Source organism: Prinia subflava, chromosome 7 (assembly GCF_021018805.1).
Source record: "Prinia subflava isolate CZ2003 ecotype Zambia chromosome 7, Cam_Psub_1.2, whole genome shotgun sequence".
NCBI classification, from domain to species: domain Eukaryota; kingdom Metazoa; phylum Chordata; class Aves; order Passeriformes; family Cisticolidae; genus Prinia; species Prinia subflava.
Window position 1 is genome coordinate 12,635,726 of NC_086253.1, and position 24,574 is coordinate 12,660,299.

At 42.7% G+C, this 24,574-nt stretch overlaps 1 protein-coding gene across 2 annotated transcripts; it reads right to left on the minus strand.

Annotated features, from left to right (window-relative positions):
- Positions 1-323: 323 nt before the first annotated feature.
- NSG1 (neuronal vesicle trafficking associated 1) lies at positions 324-21,194 on the minus strand. Of its 2 annotated transcripts, none has more exons than XM_063401611.1 (5): positions 20,908-21,194; positions 20,332-20,482; positions 16,572-16,688; positions 5,926-6,036; positions 324-704 (listed from the first exon to the last, which is right to left on the minus strand). In XM_063401611.1, the coding sequence occupies exons 2-5, from the start codon at positions 20,458-20,460 to the stop codon at positions 504-506; spliced, it is 558 nt and encodes a 185-aa protein (XP_063257681.1). In that variant the 5' UTR covers positions 20,461-20,482; positions 20,908-21,194; the 3' UTR covers positions 324-503. The 2 variants fall into 2 exon arrangements, with proteins under 2 accessions (XP_063257681.1, XP_063257680.1); XM_063401610.1 differs by having other exon boundaries at positions 20,332-20,571; positions 20,908-21,193.
- Positions 21,195-24,574: the final 3,380 nt, after the last annotated feature.

Here is a 24,574-nt window from a genome sequence, read left to right on the forward strand (position 1 = left end):
TGCTTGAGCCCAAACTAAATATTACTTACAGCTTTCAGCTATGCAAGAGATCACTCTAGTTATGGCTGGGGTGTTTCAGTTTGCAAAATGACAAAGAATTCAAAAACTGAATAAATTAAGGATCTGTTCAGACAACAGAACACATGATTTATCTAAGGTCCAAGCCCTGAAAATCCAGTGACAAAATCTATCAGTATCCAATAGACTGCAAGAACATATCTAACATTGGATTTTTTTTTTTTTTAACATTGAAAATGGTGTCAAAGCTCTACAGCAATGCTGATATGCACCTGGGGTTATGCCCATGAATGTTCTGCAGCAAGTTTTTGTTTTCAGTTTTTTCTTTTTTTTTTTTTTTTTGCAAAGCAGTATCAGCAAACAGAAGCAGTTACACCATAAACATGAGTAACCTCTAAATTATCCATAATTATATTTAATGAAAAGTTCCTTGAAGTCCCTTAGTTACCTTCAAATGACATAGTTTTAATAATTAGCTTATCCTACTAAGCTGATTTCTCAGCAGCTTCAGTCTCCTGTTCAGAGAGTTTCTCTTCTGACAGTACTGTCATCCACGGGGACACGGAGCGCGTGATGGTTTGTTTGGCCAGGTTGTAGTGGTTTATGACCGTGTAAAATTTCCCTCGAGCGCTGGAGTCTTGCTCAGAGTAGTAGTTTTCCAACCCAGCTGGAATGCACTGATTATTCTGAAAAGAAAATCCATTGCTTAGATTTCAGATGCAGCCCCTTCCACATACACATGAAGCAGGTTAGGGTGTTTTTCTCCTTTTCCTTTTAGTTTTAATCCAACAGTCACTTTCTGTGAGTCTAAATGCAGCAATTAACTACAGTGTTGTCCTACTGTGTTGAAAATGTTCTTCCCTGCAATCCTTAAACTACTCATGCATTTGCCAGGAAGACCAATCTGGGTTTATATGCCAGAATAATTAACATACAAAAACTATTTTTGAAAGTATTCCATCTCCAGTTCCAGCCACATTTTGCTGTTTTTTCCTGCCCACCAAATTCCAAGTGTTTGGTTTACAATTACAGCTGTCCATATCCTACTGTTAGATTAACTTCAGGCAATTTACCATGGTGTTTGCAGTCTGAGGGGCAGAAATTAATACAGATATATTGGTGCCAAGGTATGAACAGTTTTAAAGCCCAATAGTTCACACATTATAGGGAAAACTCTGTGGGTGGCCAAGCGTATGTGCAACTGTGTACACACATACAAAATACTTCACTCCTGCTTGTCAGAAAGATGTAGCCAACAGCAGGCTTTTAAAAAGCTCTCTGCAGCTCTGAGACTACATTATTTCATTTCCCAAGACTGTAAGAACACTAAATAGACCCTGCTAGATGCTCAGAGCTTTGGAAAGTGAAATAGATAATTTAGAGAGTAAAATAAAAGTCGAATCCATTTTGCTGTCATCCTAAAAGCCACAGTGAATGTGCCTGTGCCGTGCGTTTGTCACATGTACCATCACCCAGGAACTCTTCCAGTCACAGTGCAGGAAGAGCCCACAGAGCAGCTCCTTGCACCAAAGCAAAAAGTTACTGAGACACACTGAGACCCCCAGGTTCTGCCCCAGAAGGTCTTGGGGTCTCTCTGCAGGTTCTCTTCCCACACTGGCCAGTGCAGGCAGTCCTGCCTTATACTTCAACATGTTAGGGCAGTCACCTGAGCAATTGAATTGACTCCTGTAAGCTAGAAGTAGATGCAGCTTGGGGAAAAATACATTTACTCATTTCTACTCAGCTGTTGTAAAAAGAAATGGGATATTCAATCTTCTTGTTTCCAGCACCAGAGGACTAAAATTTATAATACTGTAGCACAGCAGCTTTGAACTGCTACTGTTCTCCTGCTCAGCAAACAAAACGCTGCATTGGGAATTTCTCAGTAGAAAAACACATCCAAAAATTCCATGGGTTTTAGGACCAGATTCTACCTTGAAAGTCTCCACATTTACTTCTGAGTTGACTTTTGTCCATGTCAAAAAAAAAAAAAAAAGGCATAAATAAGTACCAGTAACAAGAGTTTCCAATGGTTTTAAGTTATAAAGCAAAGGATGGGTGAAGACCCAGCAGACTGTCTTGGCTTAATACACATTTTGCTTCCTAAAAAGGCTAACATGAAAAAAATCATCAGAAGGTACAAAAGAAGAAAGGAATACTTGCCAAAACACGAGAGCCACAGGTAGTCTGAGAGCCTGCCTGCCCTGGTGAGTTCAATCCCCTGGCTCTTGTGATGGCTGGAAGAAGCCTTGCTGTCACAAGACCAACAGCCCTGCCACAGCCAGCACCTCACTGGCTCCAAGCCCTGCGTGTGACAGAAGCCTCCAAGTGTGTCAGACCCACAGGGGTGCCCAGAGTGTCCACAGCCTCCCTGGTTCCCTTTAGCTGTAATCTTTGGCCAAGGCAGCAGCCAGGGCAAGTCTCCCTCGCAGTTTTGTTAAGTAGCAGCACAAAGCAGATGGGGTTTGACCCTGGCTAAACAGCACCTGTGTCCATTCAGCCCTGTAAGTCAACAGAGGCTTGTGCTCACAGTCAGTGTATTTGCCAGCTGCAAGACTTGTAGATTTACAAAAACATAATCCAGGAATATGGCATAGAGCTATTTGGTATGCATATTCATATACATCAACCATGTCATCTTCTGGAAGTATTATCCATGCTTTATCTGGGATAACTTTCACTATTTCTGATGTGATAAAATGACTAAGAAGCACACAGACATATTTGTAGCGATTATTTCACTCAGTCATGCGATGTAATCACAAATCTAAATATTTAAAGTGGGGAAAGGAACACAATCCATTGAACTAATGAAATCTGCCAAGGAAATTCAAGCAAATACAATTATTAGAGCTGAAGACAAGCCAAGATTACTGACAGTCTGAAAAAAACCTACAGAATCTTGTGTTGCCTTCAGAAGCAATTTACTTTGTAGCAGGCAAAAATGACTCAGTAATGGTTTGTTCTTTTCTTGTGGGGGGAGGCTTGTAGTCACAAACATGCAAAACATCTGACAGAAGAGCCTAAAGAAACACACATCAGTTTCCCTCTTGACTGCATTTTTGCTCCCAGGATTTCGTGATTCTAGAAGAGATGATAAAAGCCTCTCCTTTTACTCCCTGCCCCTTGTGTAGTGCCTAAGGACAGCCCCTTGGCTTAGTTCCCAGCCAAGACAAGCCTTGCAGCACTCAGTGACCAAGTGATGGGAACTGCTGCTGATTGTTACCCTGCCATTCGCCTGAGACTTTCAGCTGTGTAGAATATTCACTTCCATCCTTTTTATTTGTTTCCATGGTTCCCAGGTGAGAGAAGGCAGGCCATGAAGAGAAACTGGGATGTTCCACGAGTGATTTGCCAGTCTTTTTTTCACAACCCTTCCATTCTGGAAATTAGTTACAGGTTATGACCTCTGATGCCAAAGAAAACCCTCGTTGTCAGTCTGTATCTGGCTGAATTAAGAGGATTCCTTTTGCTCCTTTGACACAAAGACCCCAGTGGTATTCATTTATAAATAGTATTTTCTGTCACATTAACTTTGCTGGGTAATTCCCAATTAAACAGATGATGGTGTGGTCTTCAATGCACTGAAATGACTTTGTTGTAGTCCAAAAGTCCGCAAGTCTGTCAGAACACAGGTGCTTTGACAACAAAAGCTAAAGGGTAACAGATCTGGTACAGAACATACTGAAACCCTGGGGAAATTCTTCAGGATGTAAAAGTGCACTCAGGCTTTTGTGGTGAGTGTCACCAAAGGTTCTGATGAGTGCTCCAGAGCAATCTGCACAGCAGCAGCACTAAGGCTGTCTCAGAGAGCTTAAGCAAGCACAGAAATGAGACTGCTGTACAAGGGAAAACAAGCACCTTTTTAAGCACACCTTCACGCCCTGGAGGCGTAGCACAGCAGAAACCTTTGGAACTGCTCCATGGATGAGAGCATCAAAGCAGAGAAGTGAGTCTGACTCAGAGCTGTGGTTAGCTCAGCCTCTATGCAGAGATTCCTGCAGCACCAGGCTTCCTGAGGCAGGCACACCTTTGCCCTTAACCAGGAAATCACATCAGCATCTGAAACCTGGGAACATCCAGGCCACAGAATGATGCTGAGTCCACCTGAAACATGAAGCCAGTCCACAGAAACACTGGTCACAAGGTGAGAGACTTCATGTTTCCTAGGACATCTGTGCCAAGCTATGTCATCACATATCATGGACTCTCCCAAAAAAAGACACAAACAAATACAAAGTCATCTCAACAGTGCTAGTTTTCAGGTCTTGTGTCATTTACAAACATCCCTACCCTGTAGAAAACTCTTTCCTAAAAGAGTTCCATGACCAAAGATGCAGTGTCTCCTGGCCATAATGCCATCAAGCAGCTGGAAACAAAACATGAGCTGCAAGAAAACCACCAAGAGAGTAACCATGATGCAGCCCTACATATGTGCTGCACCTTGTAAACAGAGCATGAGCTGTGGGATGTTCTGCCTCACTTCTGTCCCAAACACAGGACCCAAAAGAGAAACACAACCAGACTCTGGTCACAGGGCAACTGAAACATATATCTGAAAAATAAGAAAGTGTTCTTTCCTTAAATATTTGTGACACTGGCAAGAAAAGCCACAAGAAGCCAGAAGACTGCAAGTCAAAAGAGAGGACAGCTTGGTGTGAAAGGAGAGAAGCAGGAGGCTGCTGCTAGACTCACACAGGAACATGTAACTGCCTGTTCCTGTCAACAGGATCACATCAAGACACGCTGGAGAGGAACACAGCAGCCCGTTTTCCACACTGCTCAATGCCAAGAGAGAGCTCAGGGGAAAGAAAGGCCTATTGTCCCCTGAGACACAAACACAGAGGGGCTTCAGTGCCCATTTGACACAACACAAAAAGCCAACAGCAGAACCAAAGCTGGATCTCCTGAGTTACAGCCAAGTATTCTAACCACAGTATCTTTTGCCCTTGAACAAAGGGGAAGCAGCAACTAAATGAATGTTCAAACCTAAATTAATCCAGAAGGGCATCACTAATTATAATTTTGGACTAGATTCTTGTAAGATATTTATGTGCTTGAAGTGACAGATAAAATCCTGAACAGGACTGCTGAGGCAGCCATCCCTTCTTAAATCCTTTTGAAGTTTGTACTGGGTACCCATTTGATTTATTACGTGACTAAATATTATTTAAAAAGAAAAGGGAAGAATGCCATTATCACTGCTATTTTCTTACCTCATTTCAGCCAAGTTCAACACTGCTAAATTTACAACTGGGAAGTCAATGTTACCTTTCTGACTTTCAGCCCAGGTCATAGCAAACGGGCCAGCATCACCATCTCACACAAATAAAGCGAGCCCAGCCTCCCTTTTGGTTAGAACCAGTATTTTTTACAATAAATGTGTTTTCCCTTTTTTGGCATCACTTTTGGCAGTAGGGCTCGGAGGTCACTGTTCTAGAACAAGAAGTTCTTCCTACAAAAATAACCCTGAAGTAACTCTACTACTCTTAATGAGAACATCACTCTACTTTTTCTTTGACACATATTCCAGATTTTTTTTCTCCACACTTTATCATTTTTTTATTTCCTGAGACACAGTAATTTGGAGGAACGTGCAACATTAAACCTTATGACCCATAAATGAGGGCTTTGTCCAGACGACTGCAGGTAAAGTAAGTCTGAAAGACACCAGTGTTACATTTCTGCTATATGTTCAATGTCTATAGCTTTAATAAAATAACACTTTAATCCTGTGCAATAGTACAAATTACAAATTACAAAGCAAAAGCATAGCAGGAAGCACACTAACCTATGTAAAGAAACACCAGATCTGTGCAATACAACATGCCTTAATCAAGGTTATGCCTAAAACAACACAGAATATTACATACTCTACTGTTCTTCTAGAATGGGTATGCAATTTACCTTGAAAACAAATCCTTCTGGACAGGTATGATCATACTTGTAAACCTTGTAGACTACCAGAAACACAACACACGTTAGGAATGCAAGGGCAAAAAGGACCAGCACAGTTACCTGTAAAGAAAAATAAAACATGCTTATGTTAGTAATGCACTGCTTATTCCATTGCTGCTTGTTACTGCAGGCAGCAGAAGTCAGCTGTGAATGCACTTCACAGTAAAATCGAGCAAAGCATAAAACCAGCTGCTTAATTATTGAGGGAGAACAGAGAAGCAGCACATAAGTGCTTCTACCCTGCCCTTCTCAAAGAGGATCATCTGGGCAGGGGCCCATTGCCTGTGTACTGCAAGGCTTTTTTTCACTGCATTTCTGTGCAAGGCACATGAGGCCAGGACACACCAAGGTAGCTTGTGTCTGCTATTTTTTCAGGATGTGGATGATACAAGTGCAAGTCTAGTTTATGTCAGCTGATAAGCATGTTTGTTTTCCCTGCGCCTGTCCAAGAAGGGAGTCAGGTGACAGTAAGGTAGCACAGGTGTCATCCAGAGGTGACTTGCAGGGCATGGAGAAAGGAATGTCTGCCCTCTTTTCTCAGGATTAGAGTTTGTTGCAGCTGCTCTGAATTTGGGGATAGTTACAGCAGTAGTCTGCATTCTTGGTTGCTCAATACTCCCTAATGGATAGGTTGGAACAGCACTAGTTCATCACACAGAGCCTGTCCAGGAGTGGTCACTGCCAGATCCGTAGGGAAACACAGCCAGTCCAAGCCTGGGCTGGCCTGCAGGAGCTGTGTGGCACTTCCTTCCCAGTGCTCAGAGAGCCATCACACACAGCCTCGCATGGCTGTTCACCAGGTCCTTTGGTACCTCTCTGCCCCTGGGCTGCAGACAAGTCCCAGACACACCTTAAGACAAACCTGAAATCAGTGTCAGTACAAGCTGACCTTTCCCAGGTACAAACTCTGAGCAGCTGGACACCAGCAGCCTTCTGGTGTGTCAGGAGACAGAACTACCTTTAGAATTACACCACCCACTGATGAGAGAAAGCACTAAATTTTGTCCAGCAGTAGCATTACAAAGCTCTCCAATTCAGACCCATTTCTGTGGAAGGTGTGAGCTGAGCAAATAGCATTTATTACCTGGGAGAGTCTCCCAGATGTGTGTTTTTATTATTTTAAAACTTCAACTGACAGACAAATTAGTAGGTCATGGAGATTGCACAGTAAGAGTGATTGAGATGAATTTTCTTTTTGGCAAGTTAGAAAGAAGAAAGGCATGTGCTACAGCATAAGAAACAGTAATAAACAGAAACAAACAAGATTATATGATTCATTTTTTGAAACAAAGCATAATACTATCTAGATTTTAAAGTACGATGAGTAAGCAGCTACATACACCTCCTGAAAAGAGAGCTTAGGCATATCAGGGTCAATTAACTGAAACAAGAATAATCTGGTATTTGAAAAAGCAAAAACAACAAAAAATTGTAGCTTTGCCTCTTGGTAAAAACAACCACCATACACCCCCCTTTTGATAACTGGACTAACAGAGTTTGAAGCACTGCAAACTGTGTGTGGCAGTGGTATTAGGACAACAATAAACTTAAGGGACTTCTCATCCTGTGAAAGCAAATCTCATCACAGGCAGACAACAGCAAGTGCTGCATTTCCTGGCTGAGACAAGCTTGAGTGCTGTGTGTTGCTGAAGCCAAGGATATAGTAAGGACTTTTGATAGAAAGAAAATAAGCAAAAAAAAAGGGAAGGCTGGAGTAGAGGCAAGGAGAACTGCAGATCAAAGAGTAATTTAGCAGGAGAAATGCAGATATTAATGCAACAATAACAACTGAAATGAGAGATGGAGTAAAGGATCTTTCTGGTTAATAGCAGCAACATGTTCAGTTTCTCAACAGTCACTGATACAAAAAAGAAAAAAAATATTCTTAATTAACTTCTGAAAACTTCACATTGACAACAATTTTCACATCTGACTAGTCTTTCTCCAAGTTTATTACTTGTTTGCATACACAAAAATTAACATGGATAGCTCACTCTGTCTTGCCAACCTTGTATGTTCTCCTTACATCTCCCATGCCTCAGGATGTCCTGCATGAATCCAAGAGAAAAAGTGCATTTTCACCTTCCTTTCTGGTCATTCTCTGTGGCCCAGTTTAATAACAACCACCATAACACTCAGACACACGTCCCCATTCCTGGCCCAGCTATGGCCCAGCTCAGCCCTTCTGACAGGATTTTTATCATGTTTCTGACTCCACACAGCCTTCAGCAAAGGCTGCTCCCTTTAGGAACACAGGCAGAACTGCTGTGGCACACATCAACTCAGCTCATATTTGTCTCCACCACAGACAGGAGCTAGGAGTTTAAAATGTTTTGAAAAATATTCTCAAGTCCCAAAGTATTTTAACCATATTTACTGGCCCTTCTACTAGCAGCCAGTAGTAGAACTGTAATGTTATTTCCCATTCTGACATATAGATGAGGTCTTGGGAACATACTGAGACAACATACTCACAAGCTGTTTTGTAACTGAGACTAAATGTTAAGACAGTAAGAAAAAAATTGTGTTTCCACAATCACTGCAGGATCACTCTTCAAAGCTTCAAAACTGCTATGAGAAGTAACTTTTTTAAAAGAAGATAAAAGCCCAGTGCTGTGCTGATTGCTGGAGCCTGGCAGGTTGCAGAGCCATGGCCTCAGAGGTGATTTGCTGAGACCTGTTTTCAGTGACAGTGTGGAGCTGAGAGTTCTCACTGCTTGTACGAGTTCTTCCATTGCCACACAGGAAGCCATGGGAAGAGTTCTCAGGGGTCCTGCTTCAAAAATCTCACAGAAGTTTTCTCTCTCACTTACTGTATTTCCTAATGTTACTAATTTTGGTATTAACATGTAAATTTTTACTCTCATTATCTCCAATGATTTGCAATCACACTCCATTTGCAAATCCCTAATCAAGTAAGCTCTTGTCTCCTTCCTATTAGGAGAGAAGCTCCCTCCTCTTACCATCCTTCAGGATACGAGGAACTTCTATTTAAAGACAGCTGCAGATGAAAATGGCACTGATGGAATCTAGCAATGGATTTCTTTCCAAGGTGATTGCCATCACCTGGGAATCCAGTCCACTTCTGCCTCTTAAACTGAAAATCCTTTTCTTTCTTCTAATTGACATTCTTCACTCTCATAATAACCCACCACCACTGATGATGGCCCACAATGATCAGATCCCCGTGTTCACTCTGAACCTGAGGCACTCAGCTTCTTGCCCTGCACTAACACAGTGCAACCTCTGTGCCTCACCTTCTGAGCCCTCTCCTCCCAGCAGCTTTTCAGAAATCATAGCATGAAAAAAGAGAAGGCAACAAGCAGCTCTTCAGACCACAAGCAGCCCCAAAGCTGTTTTCTTACTGCTTTCTTCCACGGCAGCTCTGCACACTCACTATGAACTAAAGTTGCTCTCTTCTTACCAACACACCACACCCAACTTGCCCTGTCCCTCAGGCAGGAGCAGCTGTAATGCATGAATGAGCACTCCCTCCCTTCTTCTGGAAGGAAATCCTGAATCTCCTCCTCTGTGGTGGCCAGCTGGCAGTGCAGGACCCCACACAGCACAGTCACAAGCAGAAATCTTGTGAATTACTGTGATCATTCACTGCAGAACTCTGAGGTGACTGTCACACCTCAAGAGTGATGAGCTTTTAAAATACTTTTTTTCTTGAAGTAACTATAAGATAGGACAAACAACCATTTCTTTTAACTAGGAATTCAAAGTGTGATTTTGCTTTCATCTTGAGTGTGACATTTAAAGTTAGTTTTAAGAGGATCTGGCAGCAAAACGAAGTGAACAGCGAAGATGACAAGATATTATGTATGTGGCAGATTTTTGAATAGATTGTAAGTGAAGAGCAGAAGAAGGACAATGTCTAGCCAGAAGCCATTAGAGTAATCAAAATGAGAGATGACTAATGATTGAACTAAGCAAACCCACAGCAAAAAACCTGTCTTCAGACTCTGTAAGCAGTTAGCTGAACAAATGAAACTCACCAGATCTGACAACTACACTACCATGTAAACAGCTTGTGATAAGGCCTTCACCAGATCTAGCAGATCTGCCCCATCAGTCCACGCTACTTCACCTCAACTGCAAAGGACTACAAGCTGTATTTTCTCTTCCTGGATACTGCAGTCTCCTCCTTCCTGCCTCCACTAATGTTTATTTGGACTCCCTTTTTAATCAAGGTGCAATTCTACAGCAAAATTCATCAACTGCACCAACAGTGGCCTCTTCTCTTCGCATCCTTTCCTGGTCATATTGGAAGGCATGCACAAATATGACCAGGAAAGGGTCTACCTTCTTGCTCCTCTCAGCTCCACACATTTTGCTGTTTATTTTAGCCCACTGTCCCACTAAAATCTGGGTACCATCCATTTCTCCTCTGCCTTCACTTCTGCTTGTCTAATGCCTCCTCCTGCCTGAGACTCTTTCATTAAGCCACTCATAGTGTGCTGTCCTGCACCATGCCTTCCTTTGTGTTTTTTCTTCCATCAGCACATAAACCCATGTAGAAGCACTCCTGTTATTAGAAGAACCAACAAGACATGCAATGATTTTCACTGCTCAATCACTGGCTCTTGGTTACGTCTCATCTCTGCTCTACATCTATGCATTATCTACTTCAACTGCAGCCTCTTGGGAACACAACTTTCATTTCTGTTTGTAAAGTGTGAGGCACAGACTTGCTGTCAGCACTGCACAAGAAGAGTGAAAACATACACTTAGAGAGCACCTTTCATAGGAAATGATTTATAGCCAATTAATGCTTTGCTCACCAGTAAAATGCAGAGACCTCTGGGGTGAAATACAGCAACTCTGTACAACCACTTAGGACAGGAAATTAAAATTATTGCGATTCAATTTAAACTACAAGAGAATTTTAGGCAGATGGCCTGTAATTACAACAGATTGTGTCTGGCTACATCCCACACACAAAACATTCGTAAAACATTGCATTGACTTTCTTGCTAATGGCCATGACCTCCATTTCACCTCTCTCCACTAAAATTCTGCATCTCCAGCTACATAATGCCCTCTACCAGCACGTTAGAGAACACAAAAATCAGCTTTCCACTTATCACTGCTTTTGCAAAATTATGTCCTTGTTTTCTATTACCTCAGCCTGTCCCTGGAAGTTTAAATGACAAACATGTCTGAAACAACATACTCAAGGATTAAGAAATGTTCACCTTGTGAGAAATGGCAATGTGAAAGAAAAAAGGAATATTTACATCTATACATGCAACATTTGACTCGTATTCATTTACAGAGTAATGCAAATGCACAGAACAGCCTGATGCAGTGCCCTGAATTTGCTATGGAAATATACAGGATGACCAGTGACTCCAAAAGACAACCAGGTGCCTTTTTTCAGAAGAGTATTTCTAACATTACATGTCATGTTTAGCTGTATGACTGGTATCCATCTATTAAACTCAGCTTCTTCACCACAACATTCCCATCAAAACTTTGCGCTCAGAGAGGATGATAGTTTGGGGGCAGATTGTACAGAAAAAGCAGCAGAAATAAAAAAAAATCGAAAATCTGTTTGTCCTTCTCAAATAGAAATGACAGAGGAAAGAACTGTCTTGGATGCTTACCTGGGAGTAGAAGCAAAAAAGGCAGGAGATTCATGAGGTAACAGAATAGAAAAGAAGACCAGAACAGTAACAGAAAAGAAGCTACAGAACCAGAGCTTATTAACAGTGACAGTGCAAGACAACAGGACCAGTCTGCAGGGGAATTGATTAATGAAACCTGAGGGACACACTGTTACACAAAAACAGGTTAACAAGGCACTGGCCTTGAGATCCTAGAACTGCAGCTTAACTCAGCTGTTCATGGCAATGTTCCTGCCATCTTCCATCACACAGCACCACATATTGTGTTTCTTAAAAACAGGGATCTGAGGAAGCAGTTCAAGAAACCCTGTGGCACCAAGATAAGAACCTTACTAGCTTCCCACACAAACACAGAAGATATTACTGAGGCCAGGAAAAAGGCTGCATAATGTTATTACGGAAGAGGAAAGGTTATTTAAGTGATGCATCTGGAGAGATCCAAAACATCTTGTGTGGCTGGTTCTGTTCCAGCAAAAGGATTTCTAATGGAGACAGAGGACACCTGACTTATAGCAGGGGAGCTGTGTTAAGCATACACTCTACTTAAATCCTCCAGCTCTGACTATAAAATTCCTTTCAACCAAGAATCTAGCAGGAGGATTGTCAATGTCATTTCAGAGAATATCAAATATTAAAAAAGGAAAAGTGACAGTTGCCATGCAGTGCCTTTACTTACATCCATTATTTTAAAATAATTGTTACATTGAAAGAACCACCTCCTTTATTTTTCTTATTTGAAGTAGTAATGAAAAAATATAAAGCCTGCCAAACACTTATACTTGTGGGCAACTTTAATCCTGTGAGTAGTTCCACTGGAGAACAGAACTACTTGTGACAGTAAGTACCTGTCACTCTTCCAGCACTAAGTGACAGACACAGAATCTACTTAAGGAAGTGAAACCTGTACAGGAATGAGTTGACATCTCCTGCTCTTAACAGACTTTTAAAGTGGGAGCAAAGAGCTACTCAACACACAAAGTAATCACACAGCAGCCAAGAGAGAACCAGTCTCCTTGTTTCTGATTATTTTTGCAGCAATAATAACCACTACTATTACTAAGAAGAGGTGCAAAATGTTGAGGCAGAAATATGTTTGCAGGATTGCCCTTTTTAAGACAGAAAACCCCCCCGAACACTTAGATGTATATTGCATATATTTTTGCAGTCTTAAAGTGACCAGGTAAAACTGCAAAAACTTATCTTGAAGTTCCCTCTTCCATAACCTCATGCAGACATTTCAACAGCTGCTTGCTACTTGATAGTACAAGTTTGCATGGTCTTAGCACAGAGATAAGCTTGAGACTTTGGCTCTGCAGTTACGTGTATGTAGAGATGTCAGAAATAAAGTCAGGATAACTGAACTGCCTTTGAACAGAAACAAAAGGCTGAAGACATATCACAGCTTGGGTTGATTTAACGGCTTGAAATTTATTATTAAAAATCAGTGTTTGCTTTCAAAATACCTCTAAATGTTCTTTATTGAGGTTTTCTCAAAGACAGAAAAAACTCCTCATGTTTTGCTACAACAGATTTTTTTAGATTGGTGTGTTTGTACACAACTGCCAGCTGTAGCCCAATCAGTGGGTGCCAGAGTACAGATCCCACTACAAAATCCAACTGGAGATTGTAAAAACACTGCTCTGTCCATGGGGGAGGCAAAGGTTTGGCCTTGGGTAACTCAGACCATCAATTTTCTTCTGCCCTAACTTCCTCCTGTGTCCTGATTCACAAGGCTCCTTTGTTGCTCTGCAGAGTGGACAATTTACAGGAAAAATCTCCCTTGCTCAAAGTTGCTTTCCAGATGTGAAGAATCAACACCCCACATCAACCAACACTGTTCAAAGAAGAAAAGCAACTCTTCTGTTTCTCAATAGGAAATAATCTTAAGTGAAAAAATACCATCTTTGGTGTGGTTAGTGCCATAAAAATAAATTAAGACAACAGGGTTCTCAGAATCATGAAATCTTCACGTTCTTTTGAGAGATTCTGATTTGAATTCAGAATGCAGCTTCATGGAGGAAAATTATACTTGCAGTTTTCTTTGAAAACATTCTCAGCTCTGTTATAATAACTGTGGTAATGTGAACTGAATGCAGAAAAATATATTTTATAACTGATTATTCACCAGGTGCTAAAACACTAAGTGATCTACATGACATATGCACATGCTGGGGTGACTGCATTTGTTAAAAATGTATAACCTCTCAAGAACAGCTTTAGATGATCTGCACTGCTGAATCCCAAAAATGCAATCTGCTTTGTCATTATTTACAAAGTACATCCTAGAATACACATGTGAATTATTTGTAAATGTGACTGACTGACTTGCTTTATTTTTAGCACAACACTTGGGCTGTGCTTTGTGGCAAGCTTGTGCATTGGTGATGTACAATACTGAAGTCATTAAAATGGTGTCTGAAAGTTTTTTCATGAACACAAGCCAAAATCAATATCTCACCAGTTAAATAATGCATTTCATAATTATAGCAAATATTTAATTTTCAAACAAATATTTTTTTGCTCTCTCAGAATCAAGAGCAGAAGTTAACATGATGGTTCACAATTAATAAGGACCCAGGAGAAAACCTCACATAATCAGTACTTTTCATCTACATATTTATGAAAAGTTATCAACTATTCATGTAATATTTACTGCTGGGAGTGGTGAATACAACAATCATCCTCGCTGGAGGACTGGTCATTTTCTTTACAATGCTACAAGCAGCATAATTCAATTCTAAAATTGTTATATAGTGATTAAGGGACGTTTTCAGGACCTGAATGTTCTGCATGAACATTGTTTTCAATTAACTGAACCAAAATTTTCCTAACTGATCAATCCCCATCCCCATACTCTTCCTTGGAAACCTAGACTTACAGCCACATTGTGAATCACCCTGCAATTCCCAAGAGACCAAATCTTACAGAAACCTCTCTCTGATGCAGCAGTTACCTAGCAGCAAAACCTAGCAACCCTCTAGTATGAGATTAATCCCAAAGCGACCATCATAATGTAACATCTAAAGGATATTTTATTTAAGAATGCCATCCAAAGGTATATAAAAATGCAATGCAAAAATCCTCAGGCTTTTAGCTATTCAGCTACACAAATTAGGAAAGACTACCCAACAGCACAACAAGCTATTTATGTGTTTCCAGCAAGGTCTCATTTGCTCCACTCTCCCAACAAAGACAGATAAAACTCCCCAGATTTACAAAAGGATGCACAAGCCTTTTAGATGTGGCTAAGATATTCAAAACCCTTCTTTAGCTACAATTTAACGTTCCAGCAATGAAATTCCTTAGGCCCTACTGCTAAACCATAAGTGCAAAGTTCTTCAGGTAGAGGCTCTACTCAGCTGCTTGGAACCAGAGTCCTATCAGGGCACTCAAACCAAAAACTGCCTCTCCTTTCTCCTCTACAACATAGTAAGCATTTTCCAATCACCTTAGTGTGACCAGGACACACACAGAGACAGCCAGACATAAGCTCTCCTTGTTCTGAGCTGTCCATTTGCATTTACCCTAGCCTCACCTGAGAGAAGGGGATTACTCTCAAGGACTGGTACTACGGTGCCAGGAGGATGAAGGGAGAACGTGAGCCAGAATGCAGCATTTTCCCTGAGGAATGGGATGGCCTTGCCCCTAACCTAGGAATAGGAAAAGCTGGAGCTAGCTTTCTTGCCTCCTTAGCAAAACCCTACCACATCCCATAACATCATCTTGGCTGTCTGGGGTGGTTCCCTCCCAGCTGACTGGGAACCTACAGGCTTCACTGTATGGCTGAAGGCTTCCCCAGGTGAACGGCACTTAAAACATTTGTCGCAGCAACACTCTGCAAAGTTCTTTTCCAAATATAGTCTAATCCCTCCTTGAGCCTTCACTCTGTCTGTTTAGCATGCTCTGGTTCACTGAGAGCTGCATATACACTTCTGAAGGTCAGCCTGGGCAGCTTTTAGAGCACTCCTCAGGCACAACAGTACCAAAATCTCTGTGTGTACCCCAAAATTCCTACCATGCAGACAGAGTTTAGAACTGTGCAATAGAAAGAGAATCCACACCTTTACTGAAACTCTGTATTTTCCTCTCATATTAAATATTAGGCTTCCAAAGGTATTTGTACTCGTGCATTGAAGAGTGTGGTTGCCTACTGCTTAAAAATGCTTTGGTATCCTTGGGTAAGATGCCAAATTAAATGCACCAAAAACCTTCAGTCTTACTGCTAAAAGAATAGGGGAGCATGAGCTGAAGTGCCAACTTTCCTGCTTTGCTTTAATTACACAGAACAAGAAAAACTATCCTCTGGTGGGGGGAAAGGATATCCAAATCTTGCACTAGCTAAGCTCTCAGGTTTCCTATGGGATAAATGAAGGGAATGATAAGGGTGTGGACACAATCTGAGTCAGATCCTTGCTGAACTGCCATGTGACAGTAACAGTCGTCACCGAACCACAAGATTGAATTGGACCAGGAAAACTGATAGGAAGGAGCTCTGGTATAAACCCCTGGGTTGCCAAGTCATATATTTAACTTTAAAAAATACATAATGGACTATGACAGTGCTTTTAAGAGAATGGTTTGGCCACAGTGATAAATAAGAAGCCAGAAAGAAAATAAATGTTCTGGTGGTTCTTGTCCTTCAACACAAAGAGGAGCTTTATCCATGCCACGAGCACTCCCCGTGTGCAGCCCACACACCCTGGCAAGCCACACTCTGAAACCCACACACTGACAGAAATGCCTTCAGGATTCATCTGCCATGAGGTTATAACCAATAACGCTGCAAGATTTGATTTGGCTTCTAATTGTTAACTACTGAATAACATTGAATTAATTTTCCCATGTCCAGCTATATCCACAACAGGCACTCTGTTACAGCCAGCTCTGACTACAACCAGCAATTGATTTTAGGCACTTCTGTGAACACAACTGAGTCACAACATCTTCAACAGCGCTGCTTACCTTAAATCTTTCTGAAACCCCTTCAGTGATGCTGATTGTGAATTCAGCTATTTTAGGAGTACGGAACTTTCCCTTCTTGCGATCAGGTTCATATTCTGTTTTTGTTTTGACCACAACCTTTAAAAAAAAGAATCAGTCATAAAACTGTCAACTAAAGCTGGCCACAAAAACCTTAATTATTCTTTAACTCTTCTTCTATCTGCTTACAAGCACATCTAGCACCATATCTTTCCCATCCCCACTTTGTGTAATTCTTCTTTGAAAGCTCTAAATTTTTAATTATTTTTTCCAGTTTATCAATCATAAACTGACTTACCTCTCAAAGTGGTTTTGATGGACCTACAGCAAGACTTGTTATGCAACAGTTTCACAAAGGTTCAATTTTTTTTATCTGTGGTGACACTAGGCAAGGATAGGTCAAATCCAAATCATGGACCTTCCCACTTTGTATAGTTTGAAAATAGCCACCTCCATTTGCTTCAGGAAATTCCATTAATAGGATTTCAAATTAGACACCAACAGAAGCTTATTAAAGAGTACCCATAAAATCTTGCAGATGATGATGCCATGTTCTGTGATGGCAGGATTTTGAGTTTTAAAAGAAATTGAAATAACCCATGTAGTCTAGTTGCTATTCACCATGTGATAAGTCTATGGCCCTTGGCACTCTTATTTTTAACATCTAATTTCTGAATTATCAGCTGCAAGCGGCAAGATACACACGAGCCCTTGTGTTAATGAGATTTCTTCAAACACCCAAGGCTCTTCAGTTTATTCCTTGCTATGAACTACTGCCCTAAGCCACACAATTTAGCACCTTACCTGTATTCCCAAAATACTCATTACGTCAGTTGTATCTCTGCTGTTCTCCTAGGCATTCTGATCATACAAAATTTTTACATACCTCACCTACTTGCCTCATTTTTGTCTTCTGCATTTTTCAGGAGCTTTTTCCAAGTATTGTTCTCAAGCTAGGGTACAGTTTATTGTACTGATGGTGCTATGACAATTTGCTCAACTTCCTCTGCTTTTCCAAGGACTAAATATCTACTCTTTTAGATTTTTGAGAATCAAAGTCTACCTTTAGCACAGCCCACGGTATTAACAGCAAATATATTAATCACAGAAAGGCCTGGGTTGGAAGGGACCTTAAAGATTATCTTGTTCCAACCCCATGCCATGGGTAGGGATCCCTTCCACTAGACCAGGCTGCTCAGAGCTCCATCCAGCCTGGCCTTCAACACCTCCAGGGATGGGGCATCCTCAGCTTCTCCAGGCCCTGTGCCAGGGCCTCAGCACCCTCACACTAAACCTACTCTCACCTCAAAGCCACTCCCCCTTGTCCTGTCACTAAATCCCCTTGTAAATAGTCTCTCTCCATCTTTCTGAATTAAGACAGTGACATTTCAGGTAGCCAGACACTGAAATGACAAGCTTTGGGTTCCCTTCTTCTCACTTCCCTGAATGGTACCTAGAATGTGTGACTGTACCTGGACTCAGCACCATAAAGTTTATTAGACACTTTCACAGTATTATACATACTTGTTCAGGACATACATTTAAAAACTACTTACCTACTTTCAGCTATGATCAGTAAGACAGTAGTTATTACCAATTTAACTTTAGAGCTGCCCAACAGCATCATGGAAGTTAACTGCCTTATGATTTCTGGAATGCTTTTTAACATTTTAGTTCTCTTCCTCCCCCCTTTACGTTGCATAATCTCAGGCAACTCAAATCACATTCAGCTGACACTGAATGTACAGTTCTAACTGCTTGGTTATATAATGCCTTCTTTTGTTTAACATATCTAAATATGAATTTAAATCACTTCATCCCTTTAATTTAGAAACTGTCAAAATCATCAAATCTTTAGTGCTGTAGTCACTACTGTTCAAGAAGTTATGCTTCACTGCCATGCTGGAGCCTTGCAAGGGAATAATAAGCATAGATATATGAAGTATGTATTCCTGTTCATTATACATGAGTGTCTGAATATTTCAGAATTTGATCTGTGTGTCAATCTTTTCTTAATACTGCTTTCTTTTTTTCACATCAGTTGCTCTGCTCCTGCCTTTGAGTCTCCAGCAACCAGCAAAGAGACACTGACATGACTAACCAGTTACAGAAGGACACCAGCAGGACCAAGAGATTTAATTTTCTCAGTCTGCAAAAGGAAAAGAAAGCTAATATACCATTGGACAGTGGAGAGCAGAAGAACCAATCAAATATTCCTTTATTTAAGTTTCTAGCTTAGCTGGACATTTGCTTTCATTCAAGGCAAAAGCCATCCAGGTGGGAGGAGTCCTGCCCCATTCTAGTAGGAGCAAAAAAAACCCTGTGCTCACTACAGAGGCTCTGCTCAGCTTAAAGCTATTACCCTGCAGATCCCTCCTTCACACTGCTGCTTAGCAGTGCAGGAACAAATTCCTTTGGTCACTGGTCCCTGGTAATCGGTCACATCCAGTCACCAGTTGGCAGACGTATCAGACACGGTAAGACTTAACTTGTTCTAAAGCCTCAGGGTGTGATTTTGTCCTCAGTTACAAGATTTACACCCATGTAACTGAAGGCATAAAATGGAGCCTCAGGCTCCTGAACAGCTGTTATGGCTTATTGCATTTATGCCTGCCAACTGGTCACCACACACAACACAGAACGGTGTTGATAGCAATTAAAATGGAGGTCGCACATTTATTTGTATTGCCTGCAAGCAACACTCTACCGAGGAAAATTTTACAAGCCAAAATTCTTTACCCCAAGTTAAGATTATATGAATTTTTTTGAGGTTTGAGGAATGTATACCTAGCAGTTTAACTAGGAATTCAGTTTGTGGAAGACACAAGGCCAAAAAATAAAAACTGTATGAAGACCATAAAGCTTTTTATTACCAGATGCATGTGGGAAATTACAAGTAAGAATCCTATTTAAACAGGATACTGAAAACCCTGACAAAATCCTGCTCCTGTGTGCCTCACGTGTAGTAGCACTTACTGAATTTTTTATTGTGAGGACAATAAACATATTTACAGGATAACCAATCACCTTTCTAAATCTTTAAAATTAAATGCCTAATAATCAAGACATTTAATGAGGAATGCAGGAAGCACATTTCCCTTCCAACCTGTAAGCAGCTCACTGGACTGCCCCCTTCCAGCTACAGAGGATATCCAAATCCCTATTTGGAGATTTTTGAACAAAATAAATTGCCAAGGAAAAAACTCAATGGCCTGTTCTCATCTCATTATTTTAGCCTGTCTGGGGTTAGCATCGGTTTCTTACTGAAGCACAGAAGGAAAATGGAAGTGCTCCCTGTTAGCAGTATGCCCATGCCCATCCTACAGAGAAATAAGGCAGGGCTCTATTCTCCCATCAGAGGGGCATTTTCTGGACAGAGAAAATTGGAATTATTCACAGAGAACACACAGCACATTCCAGATGCAAAAAGAAAGACTCAGAATAGGAAGGGTTGCAAAAATACAGCATAGAGAAGCTTGCATTTATACAGTATATGTCTCATATAGCAGCATCTCTACGTGCTTACTGCTAACATTTCACACTGATTTTTAATGCAAATCACCATTAATGGATTTTCACCAGCTTAGCTGTTTGGGTTTTTCCCTAGAGAGAACTAGCATGCCTTGAAACACCCCGTATTTCTTGCCGTTTCTAAGCCGCTCTTTATCCATAACCCATTCTTTTGTTGTTTGCCTGAGATTCGGGTGTGATTCTCCAGGGTGGAAACTGAAGCCTACTGTACCTTATCAGGAGGTGGGAACTGGAGCTGATTGACATCCAGGGGTGTGATCAGGGGGATGGTGTCAAATCCATCCTCCAAGAGGGGCTGCTTTGTGCTCTTCTCGCTGAAATTATTCCCCAGTTTCACCATTCTTCCAGGATAGAGAGATTTTCTGCTGGCACACACAGGCACACACGCACAGAAATGCAAAATATCAGAAATCAGACCTTTTCCCAGCCCTCGAGGGACCCGAGAAACCTTCTGGAAAAAAAAAAAGAAAAAAAAATTCTGGTCGCTATGACTCGGTTAGGTATTGGCGCTCTGGGAAGGACGATGAGCAGAGCTTCCACTATCAGAATTTCGAACCCCCCAAACCACCACGCACACAAAGCAGCAGCCCAGACCCCCGACACGTCAGCCCGGCGGAGCGCTGCCCGCCGGCGCGGCCCCGCCCGCAGCCCGCACCATGCGGAGAGCTCGGCAGCGCCGGCCCGGCCGCCCCCGCCCCTCCCGCGCCGCGCCCGGGGCTCCCCTGGCCGGGCCGGGCCGGGCCGGGCAGGGCAGGGCAGGGCAGGGCAGGGCCCGGCTCGCACTCACCGCCGCGGCTGCCGGCCCTGGCTCGGGGCGCGTCGTTCCGCCGCGGCCGCGCAGCGATGGCGGAGCGGGGGGCGAGGCGGCGGCTCTCCCTCCGCGGGTGGCTCTGGGCGGCCGCAGCGCCGGGGCCGTGACGCAGCCGCCGCCTGGCTGAGGCAGCTCTGGAGCGGAGCACAAAGGGGCCCGCGGGGACGACGGGCGGCGGCTCCCCCCAGCCGGCGATGGCGCAGCGGCAGCAGGTGGAGGGGGCGGCGCGTCCCGCCCGGCCCCCGCCCCTCCCCAGGCGGGGCCGCGCCGTGCCCGGCGCTAGCGGGGCCGGAGCCGCCGCCCTGCCCCGCTCGGCCCCGCCGGTGCCCGGCACGGCGAGCCCCGTGAGGGGCCAGGGCAGCGGCGGCGGCTCGGCGGGCGAGCTGCGCTAACCGAGGCGGCGGCGAGGGCCCTTCCCTCGCCTGAGGCGGGGCGGGCCGGCCGGGTCTGCTCCCTGCGGGCGAGCGAGCGAGCGGTCAGCGCGGAGAGAACCCGGCCCGGGTCCGCTCTGCACGGCGGGGGATGCGAGCGTGGGGCCGGGGAAAGGCTGATTGCGGAGCCGAGAGAGGGAGAGAGGACATCTTACAGCTCGGCTGGCTCGGGGCGGAAAAAACCAGAGTGATTCCTATTCACTGCGCTGTCTCCTATAACCCAAGGCAACCAGCATGCTCCTCTTGTAGTCTTGCAGGTGCATTGCTTCCCAGCCAGGGGAGGAAGAGCGCTGTGGGCGATGCAACAAGTGCCGGGGATGGTGGGCAGCTCTGAGAGAGAGCAGGCAGACAGGTGCTCAGCCTGGAGCCAGTTTCATGCTGCAGAACCAGCCAGCCTCTTCTCACAGATGCCAGCATGAGCAGCCTCCCCGCGTGGTTCGTTCCATTTGCCCAATCCAATCTGCGTCCCGTTTTCCTGAGGTCAGTGGTCTGTAATGCTAAAGGCCCTTTCTGGCGGTGGCACAAAGCGAGTCGTGTCTCCAGCTATGGATCATCCTGTCTATCTCATTTATTTTTCCCATCAGTGTTCTGTCCTGAGTAAATAAAGTGTAAAATAAGCTTGTCTTACCTGAGTAACATTTCATAAATCACACTTGCATGTGTTAAGTAGAAGAAAAAGGGTTTCATTTTATATAGAAAATTGCACCTGTGACTGGAAAAGAAGGGGTTTCTCAGAAAACAAGAAACATTTGAATTATTTAATTTTGCAAAGCCCTTGTCTTACAAGTGTTCTTGAGCAGAACAGATGAATAACCCACAGAGGGATGAGTGTAATCCATTCATTTGTATGTGAAGCCAAAGTCATACAGAATCCAAATGACATGAAAAGTCCAAGTGATGATCAGAAGTGTATTTGACAGTATACTACAGGGAGCCCAAACAACACAGCAAATGGTTTAACAAATTGACTGACTAGGTTCTTTCATCTCTAGCTTTGGTGATTTTACATTTGAGCCCTTTTGGCTGAAGAAGGTCAAAAGCTTGGGGCAATTGTGTATTAAGTGTGTGCCTGAGGAGGTATCAGTATTGGATAAAGATGAATGGATGTAAATTCCCTGGTTGGCTGGTGAGGTATTTTTTTAGTTATGAGAGCATGTGCACAGGTTACTCTGTTTTAGTGTCTGTCGTAGAGAAAAGGAGAAATTTCGACAGCATGTTTAAAGAATGAGTTATTCTCTTTGCCACTGTGCATTTCTTTAGTGGTATCTGCCTTTTAGAGACTTATGCTGACTAGTCTTACCTGGTTCTCTAGTCTTTCAGAAAAAATCTTTTTGTTAAGCAACTGGACACTACACTTGTTGCCACTCAGTACTTACACTCAGTGGCTTACAGTGTTTTCATTTTAAGTGCATGTGACCCCACATACTATGACATAAAAGAAAAAAAAGCTCTGTGTTTTTGTGTGCATGTGCATGCACACACAAATATCTGTGACTAATAAGTGTCTTTATTTGCCAGCTACAGTGTTTTTGAATTTATTATTTGAAAATAAATTGATTGGTCAAAACTAGCACACCTCTTTTCTCTAGGGCTGCTGCTGTAGGTCATTTTGCTATGGTTATTCACGGGGGGTTAAATTTGGGGAAGGAACTGTCCTCTTTCTTCTACAAATTAACTTGGGTTCCAGGTGCTTAACAAATAACCCACATCCTTGCTGAGCCACTGAAGTATCATGGCCAGCAATCTTTATCTCATATTAGTTATCTCTGAGGAAACATGATAGCTCCTTGTGGGTGTGTGGGCAACAGGAAAAGCAGCCAACACACAGAATTGATGACCTAGTGGCCACTCTCATTAAGTCAGATTGTGCCCTGATTTACTTACTCAGAAACCTTAATGGTCTCAGTGAGGTTAGAACTCACCCTGTGTACCATCAGCCTGACTGTGAAAGCAGAAAATTTGCACTTCACCATCAGGGAGGTGTAGTACTTCCCAGTGAACTAAGTACTGGAATAAAAAAAAAACAAACCCAAAACTGTGGGAGTAACGTGAAGCTTGTATTTGCTGGCACTTGGTCTAGGAAATGATACAGAAGTCTTTTTTAAATAAGACTAGGCCCATGTGTCACAAAAGCTGGAGAAAGACCAATTGCATGGGACAGCCTACATTTTCCCCACTTGCCAAGCCCTCATTTTGAAGCAGAAACATGAAGAGCAAAGTCACACAGTTTCTACATATGGAAATGAAGGAAATGTTGTAAACTGCTATATTCCATAGGGCTGGACTTCTGCTTCATCACGGGCAAAACATCCAGAAATTACAGGATTTTTTCCTGCAGTGTGGTTTCTCTAAAAATGAGGCCAAAATTGTGACAATTAATCTATTATTTGTTATTTGATGAGGCTTTATTCAGGTTGGCCACATGGCTTTGTGGGTTGTAGTTTACTGACACAATCAACTGAAATGGCTCTTCTGGAGCCATTACAATTTGTTGTGTGAGTGCAGCTGAAAACACTTCAATATGCCATGTGTCACGCTTTGTCAAGCTAACAGTTGATGTTTCCAAATCAGGATTAGGAACAGTGCTGATGCAGTGCAATGCTGCAATTGCTTGTGCAACATAAGCATTCATGAAAGGGAGCAAACTCTGCTGAAGGAAAGCAGCACTACCTATTGCTGTTTGTCAGGTGTCCCAGCAGTTTATTTTCCCTGAAACAACATCCAGTCCCTCTGGTATCTGAGGTTATTTACAAATACCAAAGAAGAGCATTCTCACCAATCCATTTTAGGAAGCCAATAAACTTCAGAAATTACATTAAACTCGTGGTCAGCAATGGGGAAACTGGGATTAAGTGATGTACCAAAGGAGGTGCAGGAAATGCACGGTGAAGCCAGCCAGGTAGAGCCAGTTGCATGACTGCTGGCACATGATAGAACCAGGAATTCACCTCACCAGGCAGTGCTAAGTTTATCCAGCCCCTTTAGTCCCTCCCTCTGCCCAGTAAATCCAGGCTGGGCAAGCAGGAAAGCTAAAACTTCATATTTTCTTTAGGATTTTATTCTTGGCTTTCTGTATGTGAGAGGCTTACGTGTGAACAGCTCTAGAATTGTGGCATTCATACTGAAATGGGTTAATGGATAAATGAATAGTGAACCTGTGCATGAACAAAAGTGATACCTTGATGCCAGAAAATAGCAATGTGAAAAATAAT